The 22,536-nt window shown below is 42.8% G+C and overlaps 1 protein-coding gene across 1 annotated transcript in view; it reads left to right on the forward strand.

The window, feature by feature from the left end:
* Window positions 1-21,876, forward strand: part of LOC149452044 (major histocompatibility complex class I-related protein 1-like) — a gene marked incomplete at its 3' end in the record, with an annotated part of 93,511 nt that extends 71,635 nt beyond the window's left edge. The window contains exons 9-13 of the mRNA XM_089689851.1: window positions 9,273-9,536; window positions 10,977-11,252; window positions 12,021-12,053; window positions 16,008-16,283; window positions 21,788-21,876. Coding sequence (XP_089545977.1) covers window positions 9,273-9,536; window positions 10,977-11,252; window positions 12,021-12,053; window positions 16,008-16,283; window positions 21,788-21,876 — 938 coding nt within the window. The remainder of the gene's footprint in view (window positions 1-9,272; window positions 9,537-10,976; window positions 11,253-12,020; window positions 12,054-16,007; window positions 16,284-21,787) is intronic.
* Window positions 21,877-22,536: the final 660 nt, after the last annotated feature.

Genomic DNA, 22,536 nt, shown 5'->3' on the forward strand with positions numbered 1-22,536 from the left:
TTTAAAAACAGTGACTTAACTGCTGTTAGTGCCGGAGAGTGTCTTTGCGCTCTCCCTGATTGGAAGACTCTTCCCCGGGAATGTTTCTCTGGGCAGACCTATTCCACCGCAGGGCTATTGCTCTGTATTTCCTGGTACATTGTTTCATTCATTTCCTGATACTGTTTTGTGTACCGCGGTCACTTGGCATTTGGACTTTTGTGATCCGAATGTTCTCTTTTCTTTTTTCTTTTTTTTTCTGTCTTTTTTCTTTTTGTTGTTTTCTGATTTTTTGGGGGGTCAGCTGGCGACATTTAGGGACTTATAGGGATCTTCTTACTTTTAAGGAACGAGGGGTCTTTATTATGCTTAGTTCCATAATTATTTGTCATGTCTTCCGTACGGTCCACTAGCGGAGAAATTCGCTTCCTTTCTCATAATGTTCAGGGGTTCAATTCCCCATCCAAACGTATACAGGCTTTCAGCTCATACTACTCCCTTGGGGCGGATATAGTTGCCTTACAGGAGACTCATTTTCCACCCTCCTTCTCTCCACGTTATATTCATAAAAATTACCCTCTCTGCTTTTTTGCTAATGCCACAGAGAAAAAGCGGGGGGTGGCCCTTTGCTTTTCTCGCCGAGTGTCCTTTGTTGACTCTAAAATTATCCGGGACAAGGAGGGGAGATATCTTTTGGTGAAAGGCCACTTGGGAGGAAACCTTATCACTTTTATAATTTATTATACCCCCAATACCAATCAGGTTGAATTTTTCCAATCTTTGCTAAGCACTCTGGTAGGAGAATTTGAGGGTGACGTTATTCTAGCTGGTGACTCTAATTTAGCATTGGATCAGACTCTGGATCGTTCCCAAACCGCCACGCTTCAACCTCCTTCTAGACGGAGCCGTAAATTGGCTCAACTTTTATATCGCTATGATCTTATTGATGCATGGAGGGAGGCTAATCCTACTTCCCGAGACTACTCCCACTACTCCAGGGCTCATAATAGTTATTCTCGCATTGACCATATTTTTCTTCATACATATTCACTCCCCAAACTTGTCACTGCTAAAATCTTTTCCACGCCCTGGTCTGACCACGACCCAGTTTCTATCACCTTTTCGTCCGAGACTCTTGGTAAGACGGCTTTTCATTGGCGTCTTAATGACTCTATTTTGGGTAATCCATCTCATTGTCGGGAAATGTCATCGCACCTACAAATGTTTTTTGATTTTAATAAAGCAGAGGACACGAACCCGGCGATTAATTGGGCAGCTCATAAGGCCTCAGTCAGGGGCTATATTATTCAACTCTCTTCTCGTTTAAAAAAAGCCCGAACTGACCTACTTGCTACTAAAACTCAGTTATATATTGACCTAGTTGCTCAACATAAGCAACATCCCAGTTCTGATTTGTTACTTAAACTTGACCAGGCCCGACTGGAACTTAACTTATGTCTTACTACCACTGCGGATAAACAACTTCGTTGGTCTAATCATAAATTCTTTACGTGGAGGGACAGACCTGGCACCTTGTTGGCACGCAAGCTGACTCCTAGACACTCCCAGACGGCCCTCCCCAAGCTCAGACTGGACAATGGTTCGTTATCCCAGGACCCGGGTAAGATCCTCCACAAATTTCAGTCTTTTTACTCTCAGCTTTATAGTTCGCCCACGGGGGGCTGTTCTTCTTCCTCTCTGGAGGCTTTTTTGGAGTCTATCTCGTTTCCCCCCCTCCAGGAGGCACATAGGGAGCTAATGGAACAACCTATCTCCTGTGAAGAAGTTGGGAATGCGGTGAAATCCCTGGCCTCTCACAAGGCCCCGGGACCGGATGGTCTTCCTAATACTTACTATAAAGCTTTCCCGGACATTCTGATACCCCATATGGCCCTGTACTTTAATTATTTGCGGGAGGGGGGTGTGGTTCTCCCAGAGGAAAATAAGGCATTCATTAGTGTCATTCCCAAGCCTTTCAAGGATGCCGCTATGGTCTCCAATTACCGGCCTATTTCTTTAATTAATTGTGATTTAAAGATTCTTACTAAAATCCTGGCCTTACGGCTCCATAACTTCTTGGCCTTATACATTCATGATGACCAATCAGGATTCATAAGTGGTCGACAAACATCGGACCAAATTAGGCGGACTATAGCTTTGCTGTCAGCTGTGCAGTCCAATTGGGATGGATCGTTGCAAAGGGATATTTTTCTACTGTCACTGGATATTCAGAAGGCATTCGACAGTCTGTCCTGGGATTATTTGTTTAAAACGTTGGACAGGTTTGGGTTTGGCCCTTATTTTACGACGTTGTTGCGGGCCCTCTATTCTACCCCGTCAGCTCAAGTATCCATTCGTGGACATAAATCAGTTCCTTTTTCGATAGAGCGAGGAACTAGACAGGGATGTCCTCTTTCTCCGTTGCTCTTTGCATTGGCGATGGAACCTCTTGCGATTGCTATTCGCGCTGATTCCTCTATATCGGGTGTTACCTGTGGTCAAAGGGTTCATAAATGTGCCCTATTTGCCGATGATGTTCTTATGTATATATCTGATCCTCGAACGTCTCTACCTGGTTTCTTCCATCTGTTTCATCGTTTTTCTGAGGTCTCCGGTCTTACGCTCAACTCCTCTAAAACTGTTGCTTTGAATATCTCTTTACCCGATTCAGAGGTTCGCTACTGCCGGGAAAACTTTGCTTTTCAGTGGGCTCCTGGTTCTCTCCCCTATCTGGGGATTCTTCTTACGAAATCTGTATCGACGCTATACCAGGCCAACTATATCCCGCTTTTCAAGCGACTTAAGAATGACTTATTAGCCTGGCAGGATCTTTCTCTTTCCTGGTTCGGTAGAATTAATTCTATTAAAATGACCTTCCTACCTAGATTATTATACTATTTTAGGACGTTACCAATTCTGATTCCCAAACGAGAACTAGTCTTCCTGCAGGCTGCAGTCTCCAGATTTGTTTGGAGGGGAAAGCGCCCTAGGCTGAACAAATCTACCTTGTTTTCTTTGAAGAGGCATGGTGGTTTGGGACTCCCTAATCTTTTCGCATATTTTCAGGCGGCCCAAATAGCACAACTATCTTGTACTACGGCCAGGGGATATGTCCCCCAATGGGTTGGGATTGAGGCTCTTTCGTGCCGTCCATATGCTATTGGTACTCTCATGTGGCTTCCCAATAGATTGCGCCCTCCTATTTTGTGTCCTACTCTATCCTATTCATTGTCAGTGTGGGATAGATGGCGAGCTCGTAAACCTTTTTTCTCTCCGCATACTCCGTTGGCTCCGGTGTTTGGTAATCCTGAGTTTGTTCCGGGTTTATCTTTCGCGGGGTTCCAATGGTGGATTAATAAGGGTTTGCTACGTATTGGTGATTATTTAGATGGGGTTCGCCCTCGGTCTCGTCAGTATTTTGTGAATTTTTGTGGGAAGCCTCGTGGAGAGATATTTCGTTACCATCAACTTCGCTCTTTTATTGATAGCAAACTTAGACTACTCACAGAACCTTGTGCGCTTACTTCCCTCGAGGTCTCCTGTGGGGCGAGTGGGGTAATGCGGGGTCGCTTGTCCATTGTTTATGCTTTGTTGGTTGATCCTCTAACAAAATTGTCTTACATGACTTTATGGGAACGGGATTTAAATAGTTCGTTGGATTTGGATACCTGGCGGACGGCGGCCCATGCCTTATCGAAGATTTCGATTAACACTGATCTTGTTGAATCTAATTACAAGACGCTACTTCGGTGGTATTTGGTCCCTGCTCGCCTAGCCATTATGTATCCTTCCGTTTCTTCTGCCTGTTTCCGACGCTGTGGTCAAGAGGGTACTATGTTCCATGTCTGGTGGAAATGCCCAGTCGTGAGTAGGTTCTGGATCCGCATATTTAATTTTCTTTACTCAGTGACAGGAATTAATATCCGTAGATCGCCGGAAGTAGCCTTGTTTAATATACTACCCTCTGATGTTCCCAAAAGATCGATTAAATTAATTGTATATATCTTATTGGCGGCTCGCATTACTATAGCTAGGAGTTGGAAGCAATCTTTGATCCCGCTGGATAGGGTGAAACAAAAACTGAACTGGATAATGGTTAATGATAAACTGACGAGTATCGTCTCTGATGATGTGTCCAGATTTGAGAGGACTTGGGATCCTTGGATTGCTTATATTACTGTATCGTGAGTGTCTGGCAGCTGACCCCCCCCCCCCCCTCCTTTTTCTATTTTTCCTCTTTTTTTCTCTTTTCCTACTATTTGTTGAAACATTTTTATTTTTCTTTGTTATTTTTGGTCTATTTTGCTATAATTGTTGTTTATTGATCTTTGAAACTTGTATATTTTGATGGCTTTGACTTTTTTCATGTGCATTGTAATGCTATTATCTGCTAAATTTCTTCTTTTTTTTTTTTACCTACCAGTATTATGTTTATGATTCTGAATCTGGTTCCATTTTGTTGGTGGGCCCTTTCTTTTTTTTTTTTCTTTTATTGTTAGCCATCTTGTTTTACTATGTTTATTTCTCAATAAAAATATTGAAATATAAAAACAGTGACTTGCACTTTTCCATGATTTTTCACCTGAGCTGCAAAAAAGTTGCAGATCCTTTGTTGACGTGCGGAATAGGCTCAGGAAAAAGGATCTTCAATACAGTATGTTGTACCCCAGCAAGCTCAAGGTTCAATATAATGGTTCCAATAACTATTTCAATACCCCTGCTTCTGCGGTGGACTGGCTAGATTTCCTTTCCTGACTGGAAGATCTACGAGTGTGCCTAGTGTTTTCTTCTCTCCAAGGATGTGGTCGGTGAGACTTTCTTCTTTTCTAACCCCCCCCCCCCCCCCCCATTTTTTCACATGGCCTTGGCTCAAGGATTACAGTGATTTTTGACTCCCCCTTATTTTTTACAACCCCTGTTATGCCAGTCCCTGCCGTTTGCCGCGTGCTCCTGTGTTTTACCTGTTCTAGGCAATAATGTTTCTTTGCCGAGTTGCTTTGTTGGCTGGAGAAACAGGTATGCTGTTTTTTTACTTTTTGGGGTTTTTAGTTTTGTTTTTTTTGTTCTTTTTTCTTTTTCGAGAGGATCCCTTTTTTGAGTATTATTATTATTTCCTGTGAAATTAGAGGTGCTTCCAGTTTTACCTGCACTACACCTGCCTACACTTTTTCTATCATTTTCCTGTCCTCTGGATTATGGTGACTGATCTCCATTTTGTCTCCTGAAATGTCCAGGGGTTGAACTCAAAATTTAAAAGATTTCTACTCCTACAATACTTGAGGACACACAATCCACACCTGGTCGTCCTCCAAGAAACCCACCTGATGGGCAACAGAATCCTGTCTTTGAAACAGAACTGGATACAAAAGACCTTTCATGCTACATTTTCTACTTATGCCGGGGGGGGGGGGGGGGGTCTCTGTACTATTGCATAAATCTTTAAACTGTGTGGTACACTATGTAATCTCCGGTCCAGAGAGGAATTATGTGGCTGTGGTCTTGGAGATCGCCTCTTTTAAGGTAGCGGTGGCTAAAATTTATGCCCCCCCCCCTTTTGGAATACTGTTTTGTATACTCTTTTAGATAAACTTGCTCCCCTACTGCCTTCTAGCTCCTCATCATGGGCAAATTCAATAATATCCTTGACTACATGCTAGATATGTCCAATCTTTCTAGAGTGCTAGATCTAGATCTTGCCACATGGGTGGATATGGTGGGGCTCACTGAGCTCTGGCTATGGAAACATTCCACTGTTAAACAGGTTTTTTTTGGTCAGCAGTATCTTATTCCTCCTCCAGAATTGATCTGGCCTTTTCCAATGGGGCCCTTTTGCCCTGGGTTACTGAGGTCTTATATCTGGCAGCTGGTATATCTGATCATACCTCTCTCTTAGTTGTTTTACACTTACCTGTCACTAGGGGTTTGCAACCCTAGAGGTTTCACCCTGGTTGGGTTGCGGAGCCCACAGTTGATCCTGTCGTTATGGCACACTTGACAACCTATTGCCCCATCAACATAGACTCCTCCACCCTGCAGCAGGTGTGGGATTCCTTTAAGGCAGTCACACAAAGAGAAAATACAGTATCTCAGCCATCAAGACCACGAGAGTAATTCATAATTGTGCACTTAAAGAATTGCTGGACAAGGAGGTGCTCAACTGCATGCCGCCAACCCATCCCCAGCTACCTTGGCAGCGCTCCAACAGGCTAGGAGAGCCGTATCCATACAGTACCAAACCCTGACGCAATGTGTTGCTCAAAGGAGTGCTGGACATCTCTTTGAGAAAGCCCATGCCACTCACACCATCATGCTTGACTGTAGGCAAGACACACTTGTCTTTGTACTCACCTGGTTGCCGCCACACACGCTTGACACCATCTGAACCAAATCAGTTTATCTTGGTGTCATCAGACCACAGGACATGGTTCCAGTAATCCATGCCCTTAGTCTGCTTGTCTTCAGCAAACTGCAGGCTTTCTTGTGCATCATCTTTAGAAGAGGCTTCCTTCTGGGACGACAGCCATGCAGACCAATTTGATGCAGTGTGCGGCGTATGGTCTGAGCACTGACAGGCTGAGCCCCCACCCCTTCAACCTTTGCAGCAATGCTGGCAGCACTCATATGTCTATTTCCCAAAGACAACCTCTGGATATGACGTGCACTCAACTTCTTTGGTGGACCATGGCGAGGCCTGTTCTGAGTGGAACCTGTCCTGTTAAACCGCTGTATGGTCTTGGCCACTATGCTGAAACTCAGTTTCAGGGTCTTAGTAATCTTCTTATAGCCTAGGCCATCTTTATGTAGAGCAACAATTCTTTTTTTCAGATCCTCAGAGAGTTCTTTGCTATGAGCTGCCATGTTGAACAGTCACCTGTTTGTACTGCCCCCAGCTCATGTGAAAAAGGCCTTAAAAGGGCAAAATGATCTATGTGCAAGCACTGTCCCTTTAAAGACCAGTAGAATACCATGCCTTTAGTACTTTACAATCTCCTGACCCCTGAGCTCTGTATATTACTTATTCCTGACCCCAGCATTTTCTGCATTACGCTCTCATGTGTCCTGCACTCTATAAATTACATATTTCTAATTCCTTTACTAAGTTTTAAGCCCCTTCCACTGTTAGCACAATTATGCCACCACCGCATGCCACCTCATAATTCTCCTCTAGGTGCCCAAGAGGAGGTCCTGCAAGGTAGTCTATACAGGGCCCCAATGATTTCGAATGGTGGCCCTTCTGATAGAACACTGCAGAGCAAGAGGAGAACTCCAATTCACTGCATTGGCAGCTTGATTTGGCCCACCCCACTGGCAAGGAGACAGTGCATGGGGCAGTTTGAGAATGTAGAAGTTATTGATGGGACCCAAGGGTGGGAGAAAATGCCGGCAGGAGCCTGCAGAGAGATCCAGCAAGGACTGTGGAGCAAATAGCCTGCAGTAAAGGAGAAGTACTTGCCACACCCACAATTTGGCACAGCATGGCCGGCATGCTGCCTAATTTCTTGAGAACCCAAGGCTGAGCCCCCCCAGGAAAAAACTTATCTATGTCCCTGCCATATGTAGCAAGCTTCCAAACGACTGTGCTGTGCTTAACCCTTTATCCTTGTCCTGGGAGATGTTCAGAGCTTCCAGGAGGGTTGGTCGTGTCTGCAGGATGTGGAGCTGGGAGCAGTTCTACAGGGGAGAGGAGATACTTCTATACGTAGTTTACAACAATCTGTGCTAACCTTCAAAGGGGGCCTGAGATTTCTTAGTCCATAAAGGGCTTTTTGCTACAGATCCCTAAAGACTGACCGTATTAAGGGAGGAGAACAGTCCAGGATCTTTCTCTGTACATAGGAAGTTGTCCCTGTGCATGCTTCATTCAATTTGGGCATCCCATAATCCCTATTACCATGTCCAAGTTATTTCCCCTAATAAAAGAACAAAAACCAAGCTCAGAGACTGTGTCATTGTGTCTGGACAAAAGTGGAGAAAAATTCTTGTCGCCTGGCTGTATATGGATAGGGGAACCAGTTACTAGCATCCTTCATGGGGGGTGTGCTACAAGTGTCAAAAGAGAGTGAAAACACAACAGTTTTTGACAAGAGAAGAAAAACAAAGCTCCACACCCAACGAAGGCTCCCGCCATCTGACAGCCCTTAAATAAGCTAAGGGACGGGGCCACCCTATGACGTCACTGAGTGACCCTGCCCCCTTGTGATACGCATTGACCTCAGCGACCCTGTGATTGAAGCCTTTCGTGACATTTCAATACATCAATTGGATTGATTAACTAAAGACCAATAGACTGTGCATGTTGCAATGGTTCCAGAAATTAGTAAATGAGGTGAGGTTTCTCTTTGCAAAGAATACCCAATCTCATCTCAAGAAAATTAAAAAAATACATTTTATGCTTGAACATGATTAGATAATGGAAGTCAGCAGAGCTTCCCCTCATTTACCAAGCTCTGAAGCCACTGCGGTTGCTGCATGCAACAGTCTATTTGCCTCTAGTCAACCAACCCCATTCTCTTCATATTATTTTTTTTCAGTAAGACAATTCAAACATCATTGATGACATGTAAAATGCAATAACCTGGAACAACTAATAAGAATTTATTATGACTCTGGAGCAGGGCTGCTGTTAGAAACCACGGGGCCCCATACAACCATCCTGACAGGGCCCCCTCCCCACAAAAAAACACAGGTTACTATGCTTCAGTTATGAATGAACACAGTGAATGATCAGTACCGAATTCATTCAGGAAGGAAAGGGGTTGGTAAATGTGACATATTTACCAGACCCTTCCCACATTCACCATGCTGAAGGATCCTACTGTGTGCCTGCAGCTGACAAAGGGAAGGAGAGGAGGGAAGTCGGCAGCCTTGCGAGGGTGGGGGCACACAAGGGGGCCTGGACAGCAGGGGGAAACATATGGTGTACATGGAGGGTAATGGGTGGGGTGGGGGGCAATTATTGGAACCGACCCCCTGTATGGCTCTCTATGCAGCAGCTGAAAGACAGCCGGAAGGACAGAAGAGAAGAAGCCAGCTTTCAGCTGCTGCAGAGGGAGCCATACAGGGGATCAGTTCCTGTAATTGTCCCCCTACCTTGCCGATCATCTCCCTGCCCACATCTGATTCACCCAGCTGCCTGGACCCCCCTGCCGGCCTGGGCCCCGTACTGGTGGTAACCCCCTTATCCACGGCCCTGCTCTGAAGGAGCTGGAGGATGATTGGTTGATATGAGTTACTGCAGTATACAAGTTGCTCTCTTGCAGTATAACATGTTTCTCTTCTCTTCTCTTGGTCAGAAACACAGAGTCTGATGTATTACCACACTGGAGTATTTCAACAAGACAAATGTCCTTTCAAATTTGAAGCTGTCGGCTTCGTGAATGATCAGCAGATAGACAAATATGACCATGATCTGAAGTGTGATGTCCCTGTGGCTTCCTGGATGAAAAAGCACAAAGATGAAGGTTACTGGGACAGGGAAACAAGTTATCGCCAAGGCTGGGAGAAAATTTTCAAGGACAACCTTAGTATACTGAAACATAGAGTCAATGATTCTTCTGGCAAGTATTATATTAAATATATAAACATTTTAAAAATCATTTTCATATGGTGTAAATACAACAAATAAAAAAAGTATATATTGTGGCATGCGTTTTTCCCTGGTGGGCAACCTCTAATATTCTATATTTTAAAGAACTCAAATACATATGAATTATTATGTATCATAAAAAAATCCCATTTGGGTTCTAAAAGATACTTGATCCCATATAGATACAAACTCATTTAAACTGAATTGATGCATTTCATGGTTGGCTTCTTCACAAAAACTCAGGGGTAATATAAAGTGGCATTAAAGTTTTTTGTTTTTTTCAATAAGAAACACACTTACCTGCTCTGAACAATAGGTTTGCACAGAGCAGCTTTGATCCTCCTCTTCTCAGGTCCCCTCCCTCCCGATCCTCCTCTTCTCAGCACTCCAGGCCTCAGCTATGGGGGCACCTGAGCAGGCTCGCTCCCCAGCTGCTGCTCTGTGTGTCTTTCCACACATGGAGCATGGCTCGGCCCCGTCCCCGCTCTCTCTTCATTGGCTCACTGGCTGTGATTGACAGTAGCAGGATACATTGGCTACCGCTGATGTCTCAGCCAGTGAGGAGGGAGAGACTCTCGTGCACGTCATGGACGAGTATCTCGTACACATTGCTGAATAGCAATGGGGCTAAGGTGAGTATTAGGGGGGCTGCTACACACGGAGGGTTTTTTACCTTCATGCATAGAATGCATGAAGGTACAAAACCTTGAGCTTTTGCAACCACTTGAATTAAATGTTTGCACGTGTGTACTGTAAAGAAAAAAAATAGGTACCATCCTCCAGTGTAGGCCTCAGAGGAAGAGATATAGATGGAGACAATATAGATGGTCTAGCCACCCATGCTAGCCACCCAATCAATTATACAGTTCTTCCCTTTAGGCCCTTTTCTAGGCCTGCAGTGTCATGCCCTTCACATATTCACGTTTACATAGAAACATGTAGATGACCATGCGGGAGTGTGCAGAGATCTTCTGACAGAGGCTGGCATGATACTTTATGGATAAATTCTTTGTTTCTTTGGGGTTGGTTTACTAAATGCAAATAGACTGTTCACTTAGCAAGGGAAGTATCACTTTGAACAGCAATTGTCCCCAGAGCTTGGTGAATGAGGTGAAGCTCTCCTGACGTCTATCATTCAATCATGTGCAAGCAAAAAATGCTATTTTTTATTTTTTGATATGTGGTTGGATTTTCTTTGCAAAGTGAAGCTTCACATCATTTACTAAGCTCTGGAGCAACTGCATTTGCAAAGTGCACAGTCTATCTGCCTTTAATAAACCAACCCCAAAGCATCTTGCACATGGAAACCCTCCATGTACATCTCTAACCACTGCGGACTCCAACCAGCTTTCAGTAAAATTCTAAATACTTTTTGACATCCTTTAACTTGCACACTCTTTGTTTTCTACAGTTTTCTTCACTCTTCAGCTTATGTATGGTTGTAAAAGGAACAAAGATGGCAGTCTCAGAGGCCATTACCAGTATGCCCTGAATGGGAGAGACTTCTTGTACCTAGATGACAAGTCCTTGCTATGGCAGCCGGCTATGTACGAAGCACAGATCAGCGCTGATAGATGGAACAGCGACCCAATAATTGCCAAGAGTGTGATAGGCTATCTTACACAGCATTGCACGGATGCTCTGGAAAAATACATAAGTTTGGGGGGATCTGAGCTGAACAAGAGAGGTGAGTTGGTGCAAAACACAACCTGGCCTATCTTAAAGTGCACCTGTCACATCATAGCAGAAAAACATTCTGCAAAAGAGGTGGTTAATGGAATGGGGCCGGTATATAACACATTTACTGACCCCTTCCCTGCTCTCCATCCTGACAGATCCCATGAAGCAGCCGATGGGAGAAGGGAGGTGGGAACCCAGCAGTGCTGCAGGAAAGAGCGCATGCGGGGCCGGAGAGCACAGAGGGGGCAGCAGAAAGAAGCTGGATAGGAGGAGCGGCTGCATATAGAGGATCCAATCTCTCCATTTTCCTCCCACAGCTGCTGAATTCCGGGTTCTCCTCCTCTCTTCCTTCCTCAGGGCATTCAGCAGCTGCAGGAGGAAAATGGAGAGATCAGCTCCTCTATATGCAGCTGCCTCTACCCTTCTCCTATCCAGGCATACAGGGGGCCTCATAGGGCCCGGTCGCAATTGTGACCCCTGTAGGTACACCCCCGGGTGGTAGGTTCTCAACTGAACTAAATATAGTCTTATGTTTATCACTCTAGAGCCACCAACAAACAGGAAGCTGCTCTGTGTCTCTCAGCATTGCAAAACTTGAAGGCTAAGTTCACCTTTGTTCACCTTTTTTTTTCTAAATTCCAGCTCCCCTATGTACCAATATAGCATTAATGTACTTCTTCTGCCAAAATTCAAAAACTTTTCATTTTTCTACACATCCTTACCTCAGTGTCCAGATGGCTGTACTAAAAGCTTCTCCGTTACTTTTTTCCTGCAGAGACTTCATTCAGGTCACTCCAAAGACATGCTGGTAGGTGAATTGGCTCCTGTCTAAATTGGCCCTAGTATGTGTATGTATGAATGTGAGTTAGGGACCTTAGATTGTACACCCCTTGAGGGTGTGGGACTGATGTGAATGTACAATATATATGTAAAGTGCTGCGTAAATTGATGGTGCTATATAAGTACCTGAAATAAATAATTGATACAGGAAGGAATTGACCAGCTGACCTCATTAGCACACCCCCTGCATCATCTACCCTCCTGCCTTCCACTCACTTCCAGGTGCACAAATATTAAATGAAATGCAGTCAGTGATCACTGTTATCATTAAGTACACAGACACTGATTTTTATTTTTCTAACTTTCCTTAACTTTCATCTTGCATAGATCATTCATTTGGCAGAGTGTGCTGAGTAAACAGATAACAGCCTATGTGGATAGAGCTGTAGTATTGAAAACAGGAGGATTGTGTCCTGGGTTCTATAAAGTTCACATACAATCTGATTGTGCAATCTCCTTTAGATCTACCATCAACTATGTAGTGCAAGGGCTTGCCTGATTGGATACAGAATGATTTGGTAGATAGTTGGGTTCTCCTATTCCATAATTCTAGAAAATCAGATTGCACAGTGTATGGCCTTTTTTATACAAGTACAGGTGAAACTCGAAAAATTAGAATATCGTGCAAAAGTTCATTTATTTCAGTAATGCAACTTAAAAGATGAAACTAATATATGAGATAGACTCATTACATGCAAAGCAAGATAGTTCAAGCCGAGATTTGTCATAATTGTGATGATTATGGCTTACAGCTCATGAAAACCCCAAATCCACAATCTCAGAAAATTAGAATATTCCATGCAATCAATAAAACAAGGATTGTACATAGAACAATATCGGACCTCTGAAAAGTATAAGCATGCATATGTACTCAGTACTTGGTTTGGGCCCCTTTTGCAGCAATTACTGCCTCAATGCGGCGTGGCATGGAAGCTATCAGCCTGTGGCACTGCTGAGGTGTTATGGAAGGCCAGGATGCTTCAATAGCGGCCTTCAGCTCTTCTGCATTGTTCGGTCTCATGTCTCTCATCTTTCTCTTGGCAATGCCCCATAGATTCTCTATGGGGTTCAGGTCAGGCGAGTTTGCTGGCCAATCAAGCACAGTAATCCCACGGTCATTGAACCAGGTTTTGGTGCTTTTGGCAGTGTGGACAGGTGCCAAGTCAGCATCCCCATAAAGCTTGTCTGCGGAAGAAAGCATGAAGTGCTCCAAAATCTCCTGGTAGATGGCTGCGTTGACCCTGGACTTAATGAAGCACAGTGGACCAACACCAGCAGATGACATGGCTCCCCAAATCAACACAGACTGTGGAAACTTCACACTGGACTTCAAGCATCTTGCAGTGTGTGCCTCTCCATTCTTCCTCCATACTCGGGGTCCTTGGTTTCCAAATGAGATGCAAAAGTTGCTCTCATCAGAAAAGAGGACTTTAGACCACTGAGCAACAGACCAAGTCTGTTTTTCTTTAGCCCAGGTAAGACGCTTCTGATGTTGTTTGTTGTTCTGGAGCGGCTTGACATTTGAAGCCCATGTCCAGGATCCGTCTGTGTGTGGTGGCTCTTGATGCACTGACTCCAGCCTCAGTCCACTCCTTGTGAAAGTCCCCAACACTTTTGAATGGCCTTTTCCTGACAATCCTCTCCAGGCTGCGGTCATCCCTGCTGCTTGTGCACCTTTTTCTTCCACACTTTTCCCTTCCACATAGCTTTCTATTAATGTGCTTTGATACAGCACTTTGGGAACATCCAACTTCTTTTGCAATTACCTTTTGAGGCTTTCCCTCCTTATGGAGGGTGTCAATGATGGTTTTCTGAACAACTGTCAGGTCAGCAGTCTTTCCCATGATTGTGATTCCTACTGAACCAGACTGAGAGACCATTTAAAGGCTCAGGAACCCTTTGCAGGTGTTATGGCTTAATTAGCTGATTAGAGTGGGACACTTTGAGTCGAGAATATTGCACCTTTTCACAATATTCTCATTTTCTGAGATTGTGGATTTGGGGTTTTCATGAGCTGTAAGCCATAATCATCACAATTGTGACAAATCACGGCTTGAACTATCTTGCTTTGCATGTAATGAGTCTATCTCATATATTAGTTTCACCTTTTAAGTTGCTGCACTGAAATAAATGAACTTTTGCACGATATTCTAATTTTTCGAGTTTCACCTGTACATAGGAGGGAGTGGATGGAGACACTCAGCTGTCAATGCCCGTACACATTTCTACAAAGTGAGAACTCACATTCCTACATGCGTTTTTTTGGGGGGGTTTTGGAGAATTTTTGCTTGTCACAGATAGGTCAGCTCATCCACTTGAAGGGGCTATCGTATGTGCAATAATTGATCCAATGAAGCTACAGAACTTTTTTTAAGTGTGGAGTGTGGTGCTTTTCATACTGTGATTTTTGCTGCAGCACATTTCTGAAGTGCAAGGCAAAGAGCACATTTTCTATGCAGCTTGTTATACGTTTAAAAACACACAGATGTAAATGGAGCCTCATTGTCCTTGTAAATGCACAGATTTCACTTTCCGGCCCCATTCACATCTAGCATAGAGGAAGCTTTTTTTGGCTTGTTTTACCCGTGACACGCATAGGGCAGCCCGTTGATTTCAGTGAGCTGTGCTACATGTGGCTCATGGAACATTTTGGCGTAATGTGGGTTGCGCATCTTTTACTACTGTATGTATTTTGCTGTGATTGGCACTCATTTTTTTACATTGAAAAATGTGTTTGCTTCAGTGTTTGGTGTGCCGTTAACAATTAATGGCACCAAAAGCACAATTAGGTGTATAAAGGTGGCAATACACGATGCAACCTGATTGTACAATCTGTACAATTTTCTTTAGATTTTCCAGAACTATGGACTAGGAGGACCCAATCACTTTGTATCCAATCAGGCATGCACTACATAATTGATGGTGGCTCTAAAGGAGATTGCACAATCAGATTGTACAGTGCATGTGAACTTTACAGAACCCAGAACACAATTCCCCTGTTTTCAATACTACGGCTGTATCCACATAGGCTGTTATCTGTTCACGCAGCACATTCTGTCAAATGAATGATCTATGCAAGATGAAAGTTAAGGTAGGAAAATAAAAATCAGTGTCTGTATTTAGTGAGAACAGTGATCACCGACCGCATTTAATTTAATATTTGTGCACCTGGAGGTGGGTGGGAGGCAGGAGGGTAGATGATGCAGGGGGTGTGCTAATGAGGTCAGCTGGTTAACTCCTTCCTGTGTTATTTTATTTATTTCAGGTACTTATATAGCGCCGTCAATTTACATAGCACTTTACATATATATTGTACATTCACATCAGTCCCTAACCCTCAAGGGGCATACAATCTAAGGTCCCTAACTTACATATACTAGGGACAATTTATACAGAAGCAAATTAACCTACCAGCATGTCTTTGGAGTGTGGGAGGAAACCAGAGTACCCAGAGGAAACTCACGCAGGCACAGGGAGAACATGCAAGCTCCAGGCAGGTGGTGCCATGGTTGGGATTTGAACCAGCAACCCTAGTACTGCCAGGCGGAAGTGCTAACCATTTAGCCACTATGCTGCCCCATGACCTGAAGTCTGTGCAGGAAGTAAGGCAGAAGTAATACAAAAATGTTTTGGAGAGCCATCTAGACACTGAAAGGTGGATAGAAAAAAATGGAAAGCTTTTGAATTTCTACAAAAGAAGTACATGAAAGCTATACTGGTACATAGGGGAGCTGGAATTCAGAGAAAAAAAAGTGAGCAAAGGTGAACTTATCCTTTCAGCCACAAAAACCCACTATATGGTGAATGAGTGTCTGAAAATGCAAAAAAAAACCCTGGTAAGTAGAAAGTGATCAAATAATAGTTTCCTTAGTGTAGTGAAATGTATAATAAAGATATACAAAATTTTTTTTGCTTTTCTTAGTGCGTCCAGAGGTGAAGGTGTGGGGTCATCATCAGTCAGATGGGCTGACAAGACTATACTGCCTGGTGTACGGGTTTCACCCCCGAGCTGTGGATGTGATGTGGATGAGGAATGGGGAGGACCATGTTCCTTCAGATGAAATGACTCCAATTCTCCCCCATCCTGATGGCACCTATCAGATCAGAGTCAGTGTGGAAGTGCCAACCAAGGAGGGAGACACTTACTCCTGTCATGTGGACCACAGCAGCCTGGAGGATGTTCTCACTGTGACATGGGGTAAATATAAGTTGAAAAGTCTAAGCTCATTGCCGGGGGCACCCCCATTTTGAGAGTATGTGGCCTGGTATGGTTCAAGATAGAGAGGTATTGCTCATCCCTCCCTTCCCTGGCTAGCTAGGCTGTATGCTCAGATTAAGGGTCTGGTATGGTTTTTCAAAGGAACCTCATGCATTTTATATTGTGGAGTCCTCCTTAAATTTGGCAGCAGACTCAAAGGGTCTGGTATGTGTTTTGGGGGGACTCTGCAAATTTTTGTTATACAGCAAAGTAACCTTTACAAAGAAAACAATTGTACAGTTTAAATTTCTGACAAATGGCATTCATTGCCAGCTTAAAAAAGAACACAAATCTCTCCAAAGGTCCCCCAAAATGCACAGCAAACCTTTGGAGGGGTCTGTATGTTGTTTTTTTTATTTTTATAACAAAGCCAGGATCAACATGTCATGCCGAAAATTTTAAATACTTCCGTTGTCAATGCTGCTGCAGCATTTTCTGTGCATCACAGAGATACTTTATGTCCATTTACAGGCAGGATTAACCACCTGACCATCAGAATGTTTTACCCCCTTGAAGACCAGGGTCTTTTTTGCTCTTCAGCACTGTACTAATTTAAATGGCAATTGCTTGGTCGTGCAGCACTGTATCAAAATGAAATTGATATAATTTTTGTTCACACGAATATAGCTTTATTTTGGTGGTATTTAATAACCACATGGATTTTTATTTATTGCTATATTAAAAAATACTGAAAACTTTGAAAAAAAAAGTTTTTTAGTTTCTGTTTTAGAAATGTTGCAATTAAATCATCTTTATTTTGTAAAATTAAGCCACAATGTATTTTACTACATTTCTTTGGTAATAGTAACCCAAATAAGTGTTTAGTCTGTCTGAAAGTTAGAGTCCAAAAGCTATGGTGTATATATATAATTTGAAAATTGATCAATCCTGATGTACTGATGGCCTATCTCTTTCTTGAGGCCCTTAACGCACCGGGACAGTACAAATATCCCCTGAATAACCCCTTTTTGGAAAGCAGACAGTCCAGTGTGTTTTTTTAAGAAGCATGGCAAGTTTTTTGAAGTTGTAATTTTTTGTCACAATATTTGTGAAACTGAAGACATCAAATAAAAATTGTTTTGTTATTTTTTTCGCAATCTCTTTACATACTGTTACCACTGCAGTACAGGGTCATCATTTAACTGGTGATCAGGGATACTGGATAGTGACAGTATATAAAAAAAGTAGTCATTTATTTTTTTTCTGTTTTAAAATAAATCATTCTTTGTTTTGTAAATTTAAGCCAAATGTATTTTACTACATTTCTTTGGTAAAAATAACCCAAATAAGTATATTTAGTTTGTGTGAAAAGTATAGAGTCCACAAACTGTGGTGTATATATATATATATATATATTTAAAAATTGATCAATCCTGATGTACATCATTTAACTGGTGGATACTGGATAGTGACAGTATGTAAAAAAATAAGTATTTATTTATTCCTTTTTTTTTTCTCACATGTGATACCATAGTGACACTGTGCTACACTGTTATTACTTATAACATTGATCATCGCTGTTATAAGCAATAGTTAACTGTGATGAATGGCTTTCTAATCATGACAGCTTGCTTTCTGTTGACATACTGTGATTGGCTATAGCTATTCACATGGTACAGGGTGTCAGGTACCATGTGATAGCTGTGGGTCAATCACAGCTTCACAACAAGCAGTCATGAATGGAAAACCAATAATAAATCACTGCTCCTGACTGAATAGAATTTTTTTAAAAGTTGCCCTTGGCACAGGTTACCCAGAGCAGTACTCACCCTCATTCTATTTTGGACACCCCTTCCCTATTAGTCAAGAATATGGGCAGTTTTAATTTAACAGTCGGCTGTGTTTGATCGCAATGGAGTTCAGGTTCGGCATCTGAATTTTTTTGAAGAACGCGGAACCCTTTTCTAAATGCAGATCAGCTTGTCTCTACTTGAGGTCATGAACTTGAGAGTGACTTGAATTCTTGAAAACGCAGTACTGGTTCATGATGTGCCCTCTCCAAACCACCTTTCCTTCAGTTATACGATAAAGGCCAGAGTACAGTCTGTGGGACTGTGTTTAGTGATTGATTACATGAAAACCTGACTATTTACCACTTACTGATCCCCTCACTTAAAAGTATGGCATCAAAGCGGCCTCTCTGTTCTGGATCACATATCTGATACATGATCTAGCTCTTTCAGGTGTGGGGGGAGGGATTGCCCATGCCCCCACCCGGGCTCTGCTGTGGTTAGTTACAGCACAAGCCGATCAGTGGGATCAGGCCAATGATTGATTTCCGATCGGTGAAGCAGATGACAGCACAGAGCTCTGTGATTGTAAACATAAAAAATTACACATAGCTTAGTAAGAACAGTGAATGCACCCAGCACTGTTAGGCAGTTAAGATGTTAACCCCTTCTCAGCTAGTGTCATTTGTACTGTACTGTGTCAGTGTATATTATTAAAACTGATCACTGTATTAGTGTAACTGGAGATGTCAGTGGCACTCAGTTCCCACAAAGTGTCAGTTAGCATCTGATTGCCGGCCATACTATTCCGCCACAAGTCACTGATTGCCGCCATTACTAGTATAAAAAAAAATTCCATATATATATAAACATAGTTTGTAGATGCTATAACTTTCATGCAAACAAATAATATACACTTATTGGAATTTTTTTACCAAAAATATGTAGCATAGTACATTTTGGCCTAAATTAATGAATATATTTTTTATTGGATATGTTTTATTGAATATCAAAAAATGACTTGGGCAGGAAGGGGGTAAAACCTTCCAGAGAGCAAGGGTTTAAGGAACCAGTATTTTTGCCTTGCAGATAACAAGACTCGAGAGGGCTGAATATATCTCAGGGAAAAGAAAAAAACCTGTTTATTAACTACTTTTGAAGCTGAACCCAGGCAGATATAAATGATAATATCAAAAGCTCCTGCGCATGGGTGTGGGAAACTGGAAACAGATATTTCCGGTGGAACCCAGATGAAATTCCAGGGGGTAGGCCAAGCCTTGCTGCTTTCGTATACGACGGGGGAAGTCCAGAGGCAACTACAAAGAAAATTTAAAAAAAGCGCACCAGCCTTGCGCATTATCCCAGATACAAACATATTAAAAATAAATTAGATATACTCCCAACCGAGTGAAGACTAATCGCATGGTAAGTGACAGTCACTGAATATGTGTTCCACAGAGAACAAAAAGCCCCGACATCAAAGAAGTACCATCCGAGGGTCAAAAAAAAGGCTGATCAGTTTCTGAGGAAGAGGGGTTTCCCTCGAAACATGTCAGCCTTTAGTTGGCCCTTGGATGCCACTGCTTTGATGTTGGGGCTTTTGGTTCTCTTTGAAACACATATTCAGTGACTGTCACTTGCCATGTGATTAGTCTTCACTCGGTTGGGAGTATATCTAATCTATTTTTAATACATTTGTATCTGGCATAATGCGCAAGGCTGGTGCACTTTTTTTAAATTTTCTTTGTAGATATAAAAGACACAGATAGATGAAGTGAATAAATCAAAGAGTGCGCTAAATTTAAGTAAATACAAAAATTATTAGTTTAAAATAATGATGTCCGTTTTTTTTTATAAAAGTCCATCCACCATAACAAAGTAATTAAACAGTTCTGAAATCTTGTATAAATCAAACACCGTGCAAAAAAATCCACCACCGAATGAAATGGGTACACTCTCACCAGAGCTCCATGCTGACCAGATTATAAATCAGCAAAGATAGCGTTTGCTCTGGGAGTGATGATCAGCAGAAGTAATCCAAACTGGGATCAATATACTGCAAGCAGCCAGTCAGCACAATATGGAATAGCCTTTAACAGCAGGTAGTCATCACGTCTCCATACCATAGATCATGTTCAGGGAATCAAAAAAGGAAATCATGGTGCAGTACGTTTAAAACCAAAATGTTTTATTAAAACGTCAGAAATGCACTCACAAACAGGGTGTCTAGCCGACACCAGCAATGACACTAGCCTCGCTCACCGCGATATCACAGCCGACAGTCTACGAGGAGCGTCCAGACATCACATCCAAAAGAAGCACCGCCCTACTAGTTTCGGCATCCGACGTCATCACGGGGCACTCCTCGTAGACTGTCGGCTGTGATATCGCGGTGAGCGAGGCTCGTCCCCATTTTCTTGAGGCTGTCATTGCTGGTATAGCTAGACACCCTGTTTGTGAGTGCATTTCTGACGTTTTAATAAAACATGGTATGGAGACGTGATGACTACCTGCTGTTAAAGGCTATTCCATATTGTGCTGACTGGCTGCTTGCAGTATATTGCTCCCAGTTTGGATTACTTCTGCTGATCATCGCTCCCAGAGCAAACGCTATCTTTGCTGATTTATATTCTGGTCAGCATGGAGCTCTGGTGAGTGTACCCATTTCATTCGGTGGTGGATTTTTTTTGCACGGTGTTTGATTTATACAAGATTTCAGAACTGTTTAATTACTTTGTTATGGTGGATGGACTTTTATAAAAAAAAAAACGGACATCATTATTTTAAACTAATAATTTTTGTATTTACTTATATTTAGCGCACTCTTTGATTTATTCACATTTTTACCTTTTTTTGGTTAGGAGTGCAGCTTTTGTTCTATTTAGTTTGTGGCACTTTTTTTCTCTATTTCTCATATTAACAGATAGATGAAGCTCTGCATTTATGATATATCATTACATGTATTTTAATGTAATGCAATCTGTACAAGTACATACATTTCATTTGGTATTCGCATTCTGCAATCCCTGTGTAGCAAAGTTCAGAAAAGGAAAAGCAGGCCATGTAGCAAATCAGTAGTGCTACAATCAGTGCCCAGACAAGGTCATCCTGCGCCCAGGGCAAAGATGCCAAACTGCCCCCCTTCCCCCATAGTGATGTGCAAATTTAGGGGATCCTACACCCAGTAGTCACTCACTTATTAAAATCACTGCAACTGTCACTACTCCTGTCAGCTTTCTAACAGAAGTAAGACACCCTTCTCCCTACATTAAAGCATTGCGCCCCGGGCAGCTGCCCCTCCTGCCCACTTCTTGTCCTGGGCCTTGGCTACGGTGCTCTTGTGCTGATATGAGGGGAAAACAGAGTGACCAAAAGAGAAGCTCATCAGTCTGCTGCTTCTTCTTTCACCGACCAGTCACAAGATCTGTAAGTGTTAAATAACTGCATTGATCAAAAATCAGGCCTCATATCCTGCCGGACAGAGCTGTGTTGTGTGGCAGAGCTGAGTGTAATTCTCAGGCCTGGATGGACAGAAATACAAATCCTTGGGCAGGTAAACCAGCCCATTATGTGTATTTCATCTGTGTATTTGGCAGTTTGCATGGAGTTCAGCTTTGATATGTAGAATGGATCATTTGTTTTTTAGTCCAACTCATAATAATATTTAATTACTGTTATTATGAATATTCTAAATGTATCTATTGTTCTTTTCAGAACCCACCAAATATCATGTAAAACTGCGTTTGGTTTTCCTGTCTGCTTTATTCATCCCTATTATATTAATGATATTCTTCATTAGAATGGTAAGTTTGGGACATCCTGAGTATAATGTTGGCTATGATAAACTGTCCCTCTGGCACCCCACCCTAAGGGCCAGTTCACATTTGTGTGTCTTAGGTGCACTGTGTTTTAGGTGTGTTTTACATGCGTTTTAAGTGCTTTACTATTGATCTATATAGAGCATGCCTTTTCAGGAAAGCGCATGGATAGGGTGCAGCGTGGTGCGCCAGCAGCAAAGAATACACTCTGAGGCCGAGGTGGATGAGAACAGCATTTTAAGAAAGTCCCAACAATGCACAATCAGGCCCAGAGGGTAGGCCCATTCAATCGGAACCACTTACAAACAGGAACCGAGGATTGTTATCTTGAAATGATGCCGACAGCTTCTGCAGTGAGGGGAGGGAATGCAGCTTGGCCAGTCCACACCCAAATGGGAGGCTTCCTGAAAGGAGATAATGTAGTCCCTGCACTTACCCTACTCCTCTGGAACCTCTCCCTTCCGCTAAGCACTGTCCCTGACAGACAGGGAATCTGTCCCTATACTAACCAATCGCACAATGCATGCCAAATCAGGGATCAAGGGTCTTAAACAAGCTCTGCCCACACACAAGATGGCAGCGGAGGTCACGAGGGGCACCAGCGTCCAATTGGACAGCTTTTCCCCTGGTGACTGCAGGAAATAA

The sequence above is a fragment of the Staurois parvus genome, unplaced genomic scaffold (assembly GCF_062004578.1).
Source record: "Staurois parvus isolate SC_StPar_1 unplaced genomic scaffold, SC_StPar_1.0 ptg000500l, whole genome shotgun sequence".
In the NCBI taxonomy this organism is placed as follows: Eukaryota; Metazoa; Chordata; class Amphibia; order Anura; family Ranidae; genus Staurois; species Staurois parvus.